At 42.4% G+C, this 18,256-nt stretch overlaps 1 protein-coding gene across 1 annotated transcript in view; it reads right to left on the reverse strand.

Moving 5' to 3' along the window:
• Positions 1–656: 656 nt before the first annotated feature.
• The window catches only part of WDPCP (WD repeat containing planar cell polarity effector), a 684,160-nt gene continuing 666,560 nt past the window's right edge, over positions 657–18,256 (reverse strand). The window contains exons 17-18 of the mRNA XM_073628184.1: positions 2,258–2,280; positions 657–794 (exon numbers count right to left, since the gene is read on the reverse strand). Of these exons, the coding sequence (XP_073484285.1) occupies positions 744–794; positions 2,258–2,280 (74 nt within the window). The 3' untranslated portion in view covers positions 657–743. The remainder of the gene's footprint in view (positions 795–2,257; positions 2,281–18,256) is intronic.

Below are 18,256 nucleotides of genomic sequence, written 5' to 3' on the forward strand. Positions count from 1 at the left end.
AGCAAAAATTGATCTATCAGGACTCATTTCTGACTAAAGTTCCAGGCTAATGATAACGGTTTTGCCAACTCAATGGGATCAATAGGCGCATATAATAAATGTACAGATGCTCTGGTTCAAAAGAAGTATACAGGTGTAAGAGCTGACATTTTAAATCCTGAGAATGGTTCAAACCTTCCCCATGCTACTAAAGTGTTTTCATTGCTGTTTGAGTCTCCCCAAGGCAGATTCTGCTCATTTCCTGTCTTGGTGACCACACTGGAAGTGAAGGAAAACCTCTTTGGTGGACACAGACAACAATAAAGCAATCCCTACCTTTCCTCAATTAAACAAACTCCAAAAAGATAGATTTTGGCTGGAGGTGGGCTTTAGGGTACAGTGTTATGTTATATAGCATTAGTTCACTGACTCATTTTACCTGTCTACTGGAGTTTCTAAGTTAAGTAACAGTAACTGAGTCACTAACTGAAAGGTACTGTTTTGTCATTACTTTCTGCAGGCAGGACTTACTTTACAACAAATTATTTTGCTCTAAGGTGCCACACTGAATACACATACAACAAAAACAAACTACTGTGAAGTTGTAAAACAGGTTGTCTTTAATAGTCATTAAAAAAAAAGATTTCAATATATATATATACACTACATATTTTACAATTTACACCAAATATTTTTGCAAATAATGTCAGGGTACTATGAAAAATGAAATGTGGAATTTTGTTCACTATCAGAATATAGTCATTTTATACCAGTCCAAAATGCACCACTTTCAGTGAGCCACCACCTCCAGAGCCCTGGAAAACATACACATACATTACTATTATTACACAGAATTTATATAGTGTCAACAGCTTATACAACACTTTACAGAATAAAGGGAGACAGTACAGTTACAATACAAGGCAAGACAAGAGGGCTGGGAGGGTCCTGATTGAAAGAGTTAACAATTCAAAAGGGAGGTGGCAAGTGACACTAAAAGTATTAACTATAAGCAGATGAGTTGATGGAGAATGTAAAAGTTCAGTTTTTAGGTAGAAGTTGCAGAAAGGTTGACATGGTAGGAGATAACCTGAGAGCTTGGGGTGGGGGGTACTAGAATATGGGAGAGGCTCCAGAGAAGTCCTGGAGGTGAGCATTGGAGGAGGTGATGAGGGAGATAAAGAACAGAAGGTCTTGAAAAGGGCAAAAAGTACAGGTTGGGTGATATTTTGAGACAAGGCTGGCAATTTAGCTCAGGCTGAGTTGTGGATGGCTTTGTGTGTTGTTAGTATTTTAAGGTGGATAGTCTGGCAGCAGAATTCATGAGAGAGTGCGTTTGAGTGCTGTAAAAGTGATTGACAGCTTAATGGCTTGGATCACTTTTACTGGAAGGCTGATTGCTGGCTCTAGAAAATAGTACCAGGATCATGGTTGCATCTGGAGGAATAGAGGCCAGTAGGAAGAACTATAGTGCATAGAAGGGGACTGAGTATTATTGAAGATTAACTCACTGCTTGTTGGAGAGGAAAGTATTCTGCTTCTTTATTTACAAGGTGACTGTTTTATTTTTGTGAATTAGGGACAGGGTCAGTTTAAGAACCGTTGGTAGATCTAAAGCAGATTGTACAATCAGATTGCAATGTGTGTGGTTAGCTTAGGGGAAAACCTGTCACTGGTACAAAAATAAAAATCTGACATGGGTTCTGGCTTTCCCCTATTCTACAATGCTTTTGGAAATTTTCATTCAATGTCTGTCTGGTCAGCAGGACAGAAACAGAGGATATTTCTCTAGTGGTGTTTCAGTTAGCAATAATAATCCGACAGGGTCTAAACCTTCCCTGCTCTATCCAAAACCAAGAATAAAAATTTTGTTCTGACATACACTTTAATGTATTTTTACATCCAATCTGGCAAGCCCTGGCGCTCCATAGTTGTTGCTATTGTTGCTAAATTTGACAGAGAATGAGCAAACAGATTGCAAATTTGTAAAATATAAGGCAGGTCTCTCAGCAAAAACTATGAGCTGTTGAATTATCAGTCCATAATCCCCTTTTTCATCTCATGATCATTTTCTCAAACAATGGTCAATTCACAAACATAAATATCAATTGGCTCCTAAATCCATACTTTTGATTTGAGTCTCATGTATAATCACCATTTATAATTATATTTAAGATGCAAACAGCAATGTGTTGTAACCTATTACTACAAATATTTACTTTTTGTGATATATTAAAATAGCCCATAATGTCTCAATCAGAGTATGTACATACAGTACCTCTTTAGATGGATCTTCCTCTCCTTCAAAAAGAAAAGAACGGTAGGTTAATGTCTTCAAGTAATCATATGCAGCCAATTACTCACATAAGCTTATTCTAAATATGTTAGACATTGTTATGCTACACATTTTCTTTTACTTTGATGAAGAACTGTTTTTTATCTGCACATTTATAGACAATACTATGCAAGGCTCAATTTACAAAATTTGAAGACAATATCTTTATTTTTGCCATGTGAATGTAATTTTCAAACCTCATTGGACTTAACTGAAAATAACATAAAATAAAATGCATTTTAAAAAAAAGTACATAATTACTTTTAACTATGACACCACCCAAAACTGCCAAAAGCTGAATTTCAAGCAAATATAAAATGCACAAAATATGCTACATATTATTAAATGTGCTTTAATGTTCAGGTATTAGTGTAAATGAATTTGATCTGGCTGGCATCATCCTCCTACAATCCCTGCACAGCTGTAATTACAATGGGAGAGGAAGGGGCAGTACTAGAAGCTACTCAGAGATGGTGCATGCAAATGTGCGAACAATCTGATAGGAGGAGAAACCAGTAAGCAAGAGATGACCTCATCAGTCTATTCCTCCTCTTTCACTGTCCAGTCAGCAGACTGGGGACTGGGGGTTGTAACTGCAAATCCTTTGGAAGGTAAAACAACTCCTGTATATGTATTACGTCTGTTTATTTAGATTTTTGAAGATCAGCTTCATTTGTTCATAAACGACCTGGAGGATGGGATAAACAGTTCAATCTCTGTATTTGCAGATGATACTAAGCTAAGCAGGGCAATAACTTCTCCGCAGGATGTGGAAATCTTGCAAAAAGACCTGAACAAATTAATGGGGTGGGCGACTACATGGCAAATGAGGTTCAATGTAGAAAAATGTAAAATAATGCATTTGGGTGGCAAAAATATGAATGCAATCTATACACTGGGGGGAGAACCCCTGGGGGAATCTAGGATGGAAAAGGACCTGGGGGTCCTAGTAGATGATAGGCTCAGCAATGGCATGCAATGCCAAGCTGCTGCTAATAAAGCAAACAGAATATTGGCATGCATTAAAAGGGGGATCAACTGCAGAGATAAAACGATAATTCTCCCGCTCTACAAGACTCTGGTCCGGCCGCACCTGGAGTATGCTGTCCAGTTCTGGGCACCAGTCCTCAGGAGGGACGTACTTGAAATGGAGCGAGTACAAAGAAGGGCAACAAAGCTAATAAAGGGTCTGGAGGATCTTAGTTATGAGGAAAGGTTGCGAGCACTGAACTTATTCTCTCTGGAGAAGAGACGCTTGAGAGGGGATATGATTTCAATTTACAAATACTGTACTGGTGACCCCACAATAGGGATAAAACTTTTTCGCAGAAGAGAGTGTAATAAGACTCGTGGCCACTCATTACAATTAGAAGAAAAGAGGTTTAACCTTAAACTACGTAGAGGGTTCTTTACTGTAAGAGCGGCAAGGATGTGGAATTCCCTTCCACAGGCGGTGGTCTCAGCGGGGAGCATTGATAGCTTCAAGAAACTATTAGATAATCACCTGAATGACCGCAATATACAGGGATATGTAATGTAATACTGACACATAATCACACACATAGGTTGGACTTGATGGACTTGTGTCTTTTTTCAACCTCACCTACTATGTAACTATGTAGCTTTACATTTTACATAGGTACTATAAGGTTGAATTACTAGCAGCTTCTTTTATTTCTCAGAGACTCCAAAATCTTCCCATATTAGTATGTGTCTTTTCCTTCTCCAGAAAGATCATAATGATGTTGTCAGTCACTTGCAGTTGATTTCCTAATTTTTTTCTACATTATTGAGAAAATATTGATTTACAATGGCACCATAGTTAGAAAAGTATATGTCAATTGGGCAGAACTGGGAGTTCTGGTGGTGATGCCTCCCTAATGAAATCCTCAAGGTATATACAGTAAGAATGGGGTGCGTGAATTGGTTTGTTAGCAACCACAAAGAAATGCTTTGTAAATCAGATTTAGTAGGTGCTTTTAATTTGCATATCTTTCATTTATAATATAGATGCTCTTTAAAAAGGTATTAAGTATTTGTTATTTGCAACATAATTCATCAATATTACTCTAAATAGATGTATCAGAAAACATCACATAATATAAGTTAAGTAAATTCACTACAAAAATGAAGCAAAGACTGTGCATATTATTCAGAAGTATAATTCCCTGTAAATAGGATAGAAATGAAAGCTTGCATTTAAAGAGAAGCTCCAGGCTCCTTCAGAAAAAATGAAAGGTCAGCAGCTACAAATACTGTAGCTGCTGGCTTTTAATATTAGGACACTTACCTGTCCATGAATCCAGCAGTGTCTTCACTCGAGCTGATTTTTCAAGTGGCTCTCGGGTACTGTCACTGCCATCTCGACTAAGGGAAACTGGCAGTGAAGCCTTGCGGCTCTACAGTGCTGTGCTTTGTGAATGCTTTGTGAATGGCCAGTGGCGGGGGAAGGAGGAGGGGGGTCTGAAATTTCCGGTTGACTTTGCCATGGCAAAACCAGGTAGCTGCTCCCCCTCCTCCCCGAAAGGTGCCAGATGTGGCAGAGGAGGGGGGAGGAGGCAAACAAGCAGAACTTCCACTTTTAGGTGGAGCTCTGCTTTAAAATTTTGACAAATAGGTTGGGCTTGGTGAAGGACTGGAGTACTACCTGGTCTGATGTTTTCTACAGCTCCCTAACCAGTTTGCCTGCTGATCTGGGGTATGTAAACACACATAGCAAAAATAGGGAGAAGAGCATTGTTATTATAAGGTCATATTAAAGTATTGTTAAGATTTTAGCAATTTCAAAACTGTTTAAGATGGGTTACAGCATTTGCTTGCACTGACTGATCTGGCGGAGTGCACTTTGACAGGGAGAATTCCTTGGTGATAGGTGGAATGATAAGCAGGTTGTCCCTTACAGGGACACTTAGGAACAACAAACAGGGAGCTAGAGCTGAGAGATAAGATTCAAAACAGCATGTACTACATCCAGATAATGGAGGGAAATCTCCTTAGAATGCTTCAGAGCAGGACAGATAGATCGGGGAACAAAATCCTGTTTAGGATCGAAGGAAGAAATCATCTTAGGAAGAAAAGAGGCCCTGGGTCTCAAAACAACCTTGTCCCTGTGTTTGGAGTGTTCAGACTGATTCCAATGAGAGTAAGAAATTTTCTCGCCATAAGTGGGAAAAAAAACAATGCCCCTGGTGGTAAGTGGGATTAAAATATGCCACAACGGCGACAGCCAGGTGGTGAGTAAAAAATACCCCAGCATCAGTAGTCAGTGGAGAGAAAAATGTCCTAGCATCAGGGGTCTGTGGGCAGAGAAATAGTGCCCTGCCATTTGTGTTTGTGGAACTACGATAGCCCCCTTTAGTATTGAATTTCAGGGCTTTCTTACCTTTGTATATATGCTCCATTCCCAGTGTTGCTCCCCTACTGGCTGGATGATAACATGACCAGAACTATGCAGGCATCATTGGGCAGGTGATCGCTGTATTTCAGCATCCTGCAGCTGCTGCAACTCTGCATACAGGGGCATCTGCCTGCGGGGGGGGGGGGGGGGGCTTAGAAACTGGCAAGCTGTGGGCAAGAGGAGAGAAAGCAAGAAAGAGCGTGAGAAAGATAAGGTATGTGCACTGCACAAGGCACACAGCTCTTATCCTTTGGCAATGAATAGTGGCAATTTTTGCACTTACATTTTATTCATTGTGCTCTTCTCAGGTTATTATCATAAGAGAAATCAAAACAAGAAAAACAAACTATTGGAGTATACAATACTGTAGTGCAGCTTTCCATCAGGGAAGAGATTAGGAGAGGTAATTTAACCTCAAAATGTATGGATGCTGTGGCAGATGCATTTGACTAAAGCATTGTAGAACCCTTTCATGTAAATACAGATCCCGCAACTCAAATTAAAGCACTTGTAAATCTAATCATGCTATTTCCAGGAAAACAAAATAAATCCAGTGTTAAGTACCTCTCCCATTTTACCACCTCACAGCAAGGGGTGCAATCGAAGTACATTATTGCTGCTGTTTATGTACTATTTCCTATATAAGACCAAAGGTAAAATATGTAAGAGAAATTAGAAGACAAGAATCTGTAAAACAACAGACACATACACATTTCTTATTAAATGATTGTCAGTTTATCAGCATCTGTAGAAAACAAAGAATCTACTGAACACACATAGAAGACAAATACAAAATGTGTGCATCATTTATATTAAAATTTGTTTTTTTAATGACTACTTCAGCCAACCTAAGGTCACAACATTCATCAACTCTGTTACTTTTTCCTCCCACCAGATTATGGCGTGTACATGCCCAATGAAAATGAGATCAGGCAACAGAGAGTAATGGCAGCCTCCATCTTCACCTTGATGCATGCACTGGGCAGATTGACAATATGATCTACAGCCTGGTTTGTCACATTCTATCCAACCAGTTTTAAACCTTTTACCTGTTTCCTTGCTACTGCTGTCCCCTGAGAATTGTACTGTACACAGTACTTCTAATGGGGCGTACACACGGTCGGACTTTTCCGCCCGTGTGTACGCGGCATTACAGTTTAAAATTCCTGGCTGTTATAACTTTTTGCTCTTGAATCACTACACCCTCTCCATGGAGGTGGAGGATTCACTGTCACCAAAACAGTAAATAAAGGCAATTCTCCCCAGTAAAGTAACAGACAGAAAAAAAAACCTTACAGAAATTTGAACTCTATTCCACCCTATAGAAAACTATAAAAAATGGATAAGTTTTAATTAAGTCTATAGTAGTAAGGTACTTGGAAGAAATGGATGGAATTAAAAACAGATATCACATATTTCCTAACATAGTTGTGTAAGGCTCCATGCACATGGGGCTTAAAAAAACAAAAACAAAACCCTGGCAGGAAAAAAACGCTCATATAGAGCGTTTTTGTACACAGTTTGGGTGAGTTTAGGAGAGTTTTGCATTTTTTTCTGCCAGAAAGCTCCAATCAGAAACGCAAACCAGAAGGGTTTTTTCCCTGCCTCTAAACTCTGATCTCAGAATATGTCTGTAATTGTCCTAATGCGCATGGACACATAGGATAGCATTGAGCTGCTTCTACAGGAAAAACACAAAACTCCCATTGAAGCAGCGATTTTTAACCACTTGCCGCACGCCGAAGTAGGTCCTTAGTTTGGCGGCGGATATCGTTGTTATGGCATCAGCTAGCTGCCATAACCCCGGTATCCCCGTTTTCATGCCGCGGTCGGCTTTCAGATAAAAGGGGTCTCTGCGGCGGATTCGCTGCAAGATCACTTTTATTGGTGGTAGGAGAGGGGGCCCCCCCTCCCGCCGCAATCCGGTGCCCTCCTCCGCTTACCGGAGCAGTCGGTAGTGGCAGAGGCGATCGCGTCTGTCTCCTTGCTGTGCCTGCCTGGAAACGAGTGAGGCTAAGATGGTGCCCACTCGTCTCTATGACACTGCAGGGCAGAAGCGACGTCAAAACGTCACTTCCGCCCATACGTCTTAAAGGCACATTTTTTTCAATGTCATTTTTTAAATGACTTTTTTTTTGTTTTTATTGCATGCATTTTAGTGTAAATATGAGATCTGAGATCTTTTTGACCCCAGATCTCATATTTAAGAGATCCTGTCATGCTTTTTTCTATTACAAGGGATGTTTACAATCCTTGTAATAGGAATAAAAGTGACACAATTTTTTTTTTTAAACAGTGTAAAAATAAATAAAATCATGTAAAATAAATAATAAAAATAAATTTTTTTTTTTAAACCCCCCTGTCCCGACGAGCTTGCGCACAGAAGCGAACGCATACGTAAGTAGCGCCGCATATGAAAACGGTGGTCAAACCACACATGTGAGGTATCGCCGCAATCGCTAGAGCGAGAGCAATAATTCTAGCCCTAGACCTCCTCTGTAATGCAAAACATGCAACCTGTAGAATTTTTTAAACGTCGCCTATGGAGATTTTTGAGGGTAAAAGTTTGACGCCATTCCACGAGCGGGCACAATTTTGAAGCATGTCATGTTGGGTATCAATTTACTTAGCGTAACATTATCTTTCACAATATAAAAAAAATTGGGCTAACTTTACTGTTGTCTTATTAATTTAATCAAAAAAGTGAATTTTTTCCAAAAAAAGCGCGCTTGTAAGATACAGTGTGAAAAAAAGTATTGCAATGACCGCCATTTTATTCTCGAGGGTGTTAGAAAAAAACAATATATAATGTTTGGGGGTTCTAAGTAATTTTCTAGCAAAAAAACCTGTTTTAAACATGTAAACACCTAAATTCCAAAACGAGGCTGGTCCTTAAGCCAGCGTGCTTGGAGCCTTGTGCCCCGTACACACGGTCGGACTTTGTTCGGACATTCCGACAACAAAATCCTAGGATTTTTTCCGACGGATGTTGGCTCAAACTTGTCTTGCATACACACGGTCACACAAAGTTGTCGGAAAATCCGATCGTTCTAAACGCGGTGACGTAAAACACGTACGTCGGGACTATAAACGGGACAGTGGCCAATAGCTTTCATCTCTTTATTTATTCTGAGCATGCGTGGCACTTTGTCCGTCGGATTTGTGTACAGACGATCGGAATTTCCGACAACGGATTTTGTTGTCGGAAAATTTTATATCCTGCTCTCAAACTTTGTGTGTGGGAAAATCCGATGGAAAATGTGTGATGGAGCCTACACATGGTCGGAATTTCCGACAACAAGGTCCTATCACACATTTTCCGTCGGAAAATCCAACCGTGTGTACGGGGTATTAGAATGTTTGGTGTTTCAATACAGACCTTACTATCCTCCAATTATGCCGTGTACACACGGGCTGACTTTTCGACCGGACTGGTCCAATGGGACGAATCCGTTGGACAATCCGACCGTGTGTGGGCTTCATCGGACCTGCAGCGGACTTTTTTGGGCGAAAATCAGACTTTAGATTACAAATCTTTCCGATGGACTCGAGTCTGGTCGAAAAATCCGCTCGTCTGTATGCTACTCCGACGGATGAAAACCGACACTAGGGCAGCTATTGGCTACTGGCTATCAACTTCCTTACTTTAGACCAGTCGTACGTCATCACGTACAAATCTGTCGGACTATGGTGTGATCATGTGTAGGCAAGTCAGTTCGTTTGAAAGTCCGGAAAGTTTCGGAAAGTTCGGAAGTCCGTCAAAAGTACGTCGAAAGTCTGTCGGAAAGACCGTCGGACCTTTGATGCCGAAAAATCCGCCCGTGTGTGCACGGCATAAGTCATTTTTTTTTAAGAACTGTCAGTAATAATGTATCATAAACAAAAATGTAAATGTTAATACATAAAATGTCAAGTATAAAAAGCAATTGTTGAAAGGCTTGCCTTGGAAATAAAAGGCTGTGAAGGCGCTGAGCAGGATGTAGCAGCTGACAAGGGAGCTGTAGATAACACACCCTTCCTTTTTCTGGCTTAAAGTGGAAGCAAGTCAACATATTTTGTTTGCCTAGACGAAATAAAGCTTATGAAAATGGTATATTTGAAGTACAGGTTTATTTTGACTTCTGACTACAACTTCATAGTCTATAAAGTTCACAGACTATTTCTAGAGGATACTGGCAGAATTTCTTTCTGTACAGAGAACATAAGACACAAGAACACCCTGAGGGCAAAAAGCAAAAGACAGGTGCAGAGAAGCCAAAGCAATGTAGGGCATCTTTTGGTGTTTACCGTTGCTATCTTTTCATCATCTCCCATGATTTCTCACCCATTTTTCCCTTAGGCCTCATGCACACTTGAGGCTCTTTTACAGGCATTTGATGTTTTTTTTTGCCACTGAATGCCTCTCCATGTTAGCCTATGGGATTGATTTACTAAAGGCAAAGGCACTCAGTACTTTGCAAAGTGCAGTTGAACTCTGCAAGTACAGTTGCTCCAGAGCTTAGTAAATGAGCAAAAGCTCTGCTGACTTCCATAATCCAATCATGTGCAAGCAAAAATGCAGTTTTTTTTTATTTTTCTTGCAGGTGATTGGGCATTCTTAGCAAAGTGAAGCTTTACCTCATTTACTAAGTTCTGGAGCAACTGCACTTGCAGAGTAAATAATAAAATAAATTTTGCGCAATATCAGCAATAAATAAGTGTGAAATACTGTGTAAGCAAAATAGTGGCTATAATTGATGGTGGTTTCTGCGACTAATGTTGCTAGGTTCAGCGATCTCTATATTCCATCCTATAGCAGTTGCTACTGATTTTAGGTAAAGTGATGGTGCTATATTAGAGGGTTGCTGCAGCTGAGGTAGATAGGATCAGCAATCTCTATGTTGCAGCCTATAGTAACTACCACTATCCATTAATAAAGTGCTGGTGCTATATTAGAGAAGTGAAAAAACATATATATATCTATTATATTGTTGTGAGAAAATATCCGTGATTGTAAAATATGCTAAAATCTGATGAATAAATTGTCGTGAATAAAAGATTGTGAATAAAAATCTTTCTGTGAAATAAATACTATATGCAATCCGATGAATAAATTGGTGTAAAAAATAAATTTGTGAATAAAAAATCCTTCTGTGAAATAAATAATATATGCAACCAATCATAAATGATATCCTAAAAAATGGAACGTGCCAGCAATAATCTTTTCAAAACAAGTGCAGTCACAATTCACTTAAATAATAAATAATATATGCAACCAATCATAAATGATATCCTAAAAAACAGAAGGTGCCAGCAATAATCTTTTCAAAATGAGTGCAGTCACAATTCACTTAAATATAGCCTTGAAGGGGGGCGTGGCCGGATGTGAAGGAGAGAAGACGTGCTGAGGCTGAGCTCCGCTCTCACACAGATCCTGATACCTATCCTGGCTCAAAAATGACACCTACTTCCACCTAATCCGGCACCCTGGGGTCCAAGAGGTCCTACAGCACCAAGCGGACCTCCCCGCCACCACCGGGTAAGACCTGTTCATCATCTGCGGCCTGTACCCGCTCCTCGGCCACCGCCATCTTGCCCACGAGGCCTCCTGTCTCCACAATGTCCGCCGGTACACAGACACAGACCCTCTCTGAGCTGTCAGCAGCCCAAGCAGCCTCACATGCTGAGCTTTTGGCTGCTATAAAAACGGGCAATGACTCTGTCATGGTCAAGATAGACCACCTAGTCACGGATGTCAGCCTTATAAGGCATGATATGGACAAATTTAGGTCCCGGCTTGCGGAGGCTGAAGGCCGCATCTCCCAGCTAGAGGATGATACCAGAGCTGACTCCCGGGACCTCCGTGCCCTGCAATTGCAAGTGAAAGCCCTGCAAGAAAAGTCCATAGACACTGAGAACAGACTGAGGAGGAACAACATTCGTGTTATAGGTCTCCCTGAGAGAGCAGAGGGGTCTAAACCGGCTGAGTTTGCAGAATCCTTCCTCCTCTCTCTCCTGGATATCCCTGCCATGCCTCCTACATATGTAGTGGAGAGGGCCCACAGGGTTCCCCCTGCTCCCCCTGTACCTGGAGCCCTGCCGAGACCATTCCTCCTCAGGCTCCTGAACTACAGGGACCGGGATAAACTGCTTGCTGCAGCCAGGGAGAAGCAAGAATTACGCTTCAACAACGCAAAAATAATGCTCTTTCCCGACTATTCCCCAGAGATACAGCAGAGACGCCGATCGTTCACGGAAGCAAGACGCCGCCTGAGAGACAAGGGATTAAAATTCAGCCTACTTTACCCTAGCAAGCTTCGTGTGATTGATGGCGAAAGAGCTCACTTCTTCATAGATCCGGAGGCAGCTCTTTCCTGGCTGGATGGTCGTGGCTAAATCGCAGCTCTGTATCCCCAGGTACTGTGACTTGGCTTAACTAACCTGCAAACTCCAATCTTCCTATTTCCCCCCCTTTCCACGTGGATCTATCATCAATAATTTTCACCTACCCTTGGGGTCATATCATCTGCTGCGGATCTCCGTTCTTCAAATTTTCAAAGGTCACATTGAGATTCGGATCCTATCTTCACTTGCATGGCAAGCTGACCCCATATGTTTTTTATTTTTATCTTCGTTGGACTTTTCTTTTTCTCCCTCCCCCTTTTTCTTATGTCCCCTATCTCACTTTCACAGCTCCAGTTAGGTAAGATACACACCATGTGTGTGAACTGAGCATTATATTGAGAGCTGGACTGCTCACCCTCCGGTTGAGCGAACTATACAACCTACCCCAGCAGGACATCCACGTAACAAAACTCTCACCTGCCCCCCTACACTCCCCCTCTATTTGCCCCCAATTGGAGGTGGTCTATCACCCCACTGTTGAGGGGAATAGAATAAGTTCCTACCCCCCCCACCAAGATCACGGACTAGTCTGCAGTAAAAACATTGCAGAGTGATAACCCTATTTAAGGGTACACCTACAGTTAGAAGTTGTTCTTTTTTCTTTTTTGGGTAAAACTATTCCCGCTCTCCTCCCCAGGTTTTATTTTTCTTTTTCTTCTGGAGAGGAGATGGGAATCAGTAGGATAAGCACTCAGTGCTTGGGTCTTTTATGTTTTAGTCTGTTATTTTTACTGTTAGTCCCTAAACGGTTGCTGCAGTGGTCAATTGCTACCGCCGCACGGTGGTGTTGTTCAGGGATTTTGCTGTCTGTGAGTTGCTCTCCCATATGCCCCCCCCACTATCCTGTTCTACATCGGTTTCCCTTCTACATATGGCTACCTCCCTAACTGGAAAATTTACTGTCCTCTCATGGAATATCAGAGGCCTGAATTCCAAATTCAAACGCGCACTATTAACCAAATACCTGAAACTCCACTCTCCTCATATTATTCTTCTCCAAGAGACTCACCTCACAGGCAGCAAGGTTCTGACCCTAAAAAAACCCTGGATACAGAGGTCCGTGCATGCTACATACTCCTCCTATGCAAGGGGGGTCTCAATACTAATTGCCAAGAAATTTCCATGTACAATTGAGGAAGTATGCACGGACCCCCAGGGTAAATTTGCTATTCTGGTGTTTAGACATTGGTCTCAGAGATATATTGTGATAAATATATATATACCTCCACCCTTTTATCCAAGCCTTCTCTATACAGTTCTAGATAAAGCAGCCCCCTTTTGTCCCGGGAAACTTTTGGTAATGGGGGATTTCAATGCTATTCTCTCCCCGGACATGGATAGACCTGCCCCCCCTAAAAACCACAACTCTGATTTACTCTCCTGGGCACGGGCAATGGGCTTGGAGGAGATATGGAGATGGAGACACCCTGCCCTTAGGGCCTACTCGTGCTTCTCGGCTTCCCACAAGACTGCCTCAAGAATAGACTTGGCCTTCTCCAACCAATCGCTGTTAGCAGACGTAGTGGAGGCCTCCTACCTCCCCAGTGGCTTATCCGATCATAGCCCTCTGGTGGTGGAGTTCCGCTCGTCTGCATGTCGTGATGCGGCCTTGTGGAGGCTGGGGGCGCAGTGGATCTCTCACCCTGAGGTGGCTGACATTATTCCGCCCGGGTTGGTGGATTTTTGGGACCACAACAGGGAATCTTCATCTCCGCAAATAGTATGGGACACATTCAAGGCCTATGCCAGAGGCCTATACATTTCCACCATAGCCAGTGTTAAGAAACAACAGGGCCAACAAACTCAGATACTCCAACAGTCAGTTGACAATCAGGCTGCAGTGTTTAGTGCAGACCCCTCGCCCTCTCATTTTGACTCACTAAATGCAGCTCAGAGTGCATTAAACATACATATGTCAGAGGTCACCAGGCTAGACATACACAAAGGTAGACAACGGTTCTTTGAGCAAGGGGCAAAAACGCTTCTTGGCTATGATGGCTCAACACGACCATCCACTCACAGTTGTCTCCAGCCTACGTTCCTCAGAGGGAGACGTAGTGACGTCCCAGTCTGCAATATTGGAGGCTTTCGGTGCTTTCTATGGGAAGCTCTATGACTCCTCTCTCCCCTCCGATTTCCGACTCGAGTCACTTCAGGACCTTTTGGATCCGCTTGCACTCGGTTGGCTCTCGGACGCGGAGAGACAGTCACTGGTCCAGCCTTTTACGGCACTGGAAGTTTTAAACGTTATCCGCTCCTTCCCCACCGGTAAGGCACCAGGGCCAGACGGACTCCCCATTGATTTCTATCGAACTCACTGCGAGCTACTGGCACCCATTCTAGCCCAGCTGTATACTACCTGCTTGTCCAAGGGTGATTTACCTCCATCAATGCACCAGGCATACTTGACCTTAATTCATAAGCCCCCCAAGGACCCGGAGCTATGTGCATCATACAGACCGATCGCATTATTAAATAACGATCTTAAAATTTTAACCAAACTCCTAGCCTCCCGTCTTTACCCATTGTTGCCATCAGTAATTGATCCCGACCAAACAGGTTTTATGCCCAAGAGGTCCACTGATGTAAATCTTAGAAGACTCTTCACAAATATCCATACCCAGCATTGTAATTCGGGGACAAGGGCCATAGCTCTATTGGACATAGAAAAGGCTTTCGACACTGTGGAGTGGCCCTTTCTTTGGGAGACTCTCCGAAGGATGGGCTTTCCACTAAAATTTATTTCGTGGTTGCAGACGATATACAAGTGCCCCACATCTTCGATACGACTTGGTTCCAGTTTGTCGTCTCCCTTTAGACTGTTTAGGGGAACTAGACAGGGCTGCCCTCTCTCCCCGGCCTTGTTTGCCATAGCCATTGAGCCAGTTGCTGAAGCCCTGCGTACATCGCCCCATATTAAGGGGCTGCGTATTGGCTTGCTGGAAGAGAGGGTAGCCCTGTACGCAGACGATATGGTCCTTTTTCTTGCAGATGTTGGTCCATCGCTCCAAGGAGCACTGTCAGTTCTAGACACATTCTCTGAGGTAACGGTCTGCGGGTTAATTGGTCAAAATCCACCCTATTTCCAATAGATCAGGAGGCTAAGAACACCTCTCCCCCCGACAGCCCGTTGAGATGGGTAGACACCTTCAAATATCTTGGGGTTCAGGTCTCATCCCATGCCCAAGATTTCATTAAACTAAATCTCGATCCAGTGTTGGATGATATGAAACCTAAACTCAAATCATGGAGCAATTTACCTCTATCGGTTTGGGGTAGAGTAAATCTCCTCAAGATGAAAATTATTCCCAAATTCACTTACCTTTTTCGTCACTCCCCGCAGTGGATCCCCAAATCATTCTTCACCAAACTTAACCAAAAATTCTCAGATTTCTTGTGGGGCCCCACCCCACCCAGATACAAACTTTCTACCTTGATGAGGCCAACATCTCAGGGCGGCATGGCTTTCCCGGACTGCTATAAATATTTCCTAGCCTCACAGTTGGTGACGGTGGTCTGGTGGTTGGTCCCGGACAAAACCAACGCGGCCTCAGCTTTGGAGGCTACAGTGGTGGGTTCCTGGGAGACCCTCCAGCTTTTAATACACAGAGGACCACGCGCCCCACACCCACTAACCCCCTCCATGCACACTACTTTGCGAGCATGGCGAACGGGTCTTAATATTGGAAAACACAAACACTCTGAACCCTCTCCCAACGCCCCATTATGGTCAAACCCCAATTTACCACATTTCCTTAAGCTCACAGACCCCCAAGTATGGACTAAACACGGCATCAAATTAATATCACAAGTTATATCACGGACTTCGTTGCTTTCCTTTGACCAGTTATCCTCAATGTACAACCTACCGAAACACTACCAGTTCCGCTATTTTCAATTAGCACATGCATTTGCTGCCCAATTTCCTCATTCCTCTTGCATCCTGACTCAATCCGAGCTGGAGAGGACTCTCCGACACGGCTGCGCTGAAAAACCTACTTCGCGTTTGTACGCGCATCTGATATTTGTGTCCTTACCATCTCTGGATGGACTCTGGTCCCGTTGGCAACGCGATATCCCTGCGTTGGATGACGATGACTGGAACGACGTCTGGGACTTCCCCTTCAGGTCACTCGTCTCCATAAGAGACAGAGTGGTACAATTTAAAATTGTCCATAGGGCCTATTTTACCCCACATAGACTACACCTGATGAACCCTCAGCATTCCCCGGAATGCTGGAGATGTGGCATATCTCCAGGGGACTTCGCACACATCTTCTGGCACTGTCCAAGATTACAACAATACTGGAGAGAGGTACTTGATCTAACTAACAAGGTGGCCTCAACCAATCTTTCCCTGCTGATGGAGATATGTATACTGGGCTTGTTAGAAAATGTTGTTCCAACCATAGCCAAACGCACTTTGATTAGTTTACTACTCTTTTATGCCAGGAAAAATATCGCAATGCAGTGGAAAAAACCCAACCCTCCATCAACTACGCAGTGGAAACATCTAGTTAATGGGAACCTCCCGCTATACAAAGACACATATGCTAACAGAGGTTGTCCTTTAAAATTTGACAAAGTCTGGCGTAAATGGATGGAAAAAATGAATATCTCACAATAATCACAGATTTACAGTAATTTTCAGGTCAAAACACTGATTAGAATAGCGTGCTTCTAGGCCCAACTGTCTGCAATTCCAGGCTTGTATATGTTACTGTATTTAATTGACTATTTCCCTCTGAGGAGGACCATTTGTATACTTACATTACTGCTATGTAACCTGGCAACTCACGCTGTCAAACGCTTTGCTTAACCAGATGTGGTGTTGATGTACTGTAGCAACCAAGTGTTACTGTTTTGTTTGTCTCAAAAATCTTAATAAAAATATTTATTAAAAAAAAAAAAAAATATAGCCTTGAAGATGCAGGTGGTAAAATATACAAAAGTTCTTAGAGATAGGGGATAGGTGGCAATATATAAAAAGTTCATAAACAGTTCTTCAATTCAGATATATTCTTTGTTGTATACTGAGTATACTAATCCTGTAATGATGCCTCCTACTGTGGTCTCACAGAACTCTCACCTTAAATATGTATTAATCAGGCTTTGAGTGGTTGTGACTTTAAGACGTAGAAGCAGCATCTAGGAGTCTCTCTTTCTTTGCTGTTATCTCTCCATAATTTCTTCTATGTCACTCAGCTCTGGTAAACTCAGTAAATAAAAATGAGGGAAGAGGGGAGAGAGAAAGAAGGCTCCACTAGTGCATTAACGTTTTAAAATCAAAAGGGGAATATTTATTTGGGTGTTGCTCTTACATTTATTACATTAAAATCAGGCAGAGTAAATAGATAAATGGTCTGGCGTTCTCAGTGCCCTCTCACTTGTGCTTCAGTCTGTATGTGCCGCTCCAGCCAATCCCTACGCGTTACGACACCGTCACGTGTCTTCAGATGAATTTATTTTATTATTTACTCATCTAGTGTTTATGTGAACACCCTCATTTTGCTGCAATATCTTTCACCGTTTAATAAGAAATATTTAATTATATATGTTTTAGTCACATTTATTATCCATTTATTATTTATCCATCAGCGCGAAGGAAAACTTTTAATAATGCACTTGCAGACTGCAACTGCACTTTGCAAAGTGCAAAGTCAATTGTCCTTTAGTAAATCATCCCATATGTGTTCATGCCCACATAGGGTTTACAGGAGTTTAAAGGCAGGGGCTATTAGAGGCAGAAAAAGTGTCATGGTCTGGGGCTGCATGAGTGCTGCCGGCACTGGGGAGCTACAGTTCATTGAGGGAACCATAAATGCTAACATGAACTGTGACATACTGAAGCAGAACATGATCCCCTTCCTTTGGAGACTGGACCGCAGGGCAGTATTCCAACATGATAAAGACCACAAACACACCTCCAAGACAACCACTGCCTTGCTAAAGAAGCTGAGGGTAAAGGCGATGGACAGGCCAAGCATGTCTTCAGACCTGAACCTTATTGAGCATCTGTGGGGCATCCTCCAATGGAAGGTGGAGGAGCGCAAGGTTTCTAGCATCCACCAGCTCTGTGATGTCGTCATGGAGGAGTGGAAGACGACTCCAGTGGCAACCTGTGAAACTCTGATGAACTGCAAGCCCAAGAGGGTTAAGGC

Source organism: Aquarana catesbeiana, linkage group LG04, assembly GCF_042186555.1.
Source record: "Aquarana catesbeiana isolate 2022-GZ linkage group LG04, ASM4218655v1, whole genome shotgun sequence".
Lineage (NCBI taxonomy): Eukaryota > Metazoa > Chordata > Amphibia > Anura > Ranidae > Aquarana > Aquarana catesbeiana.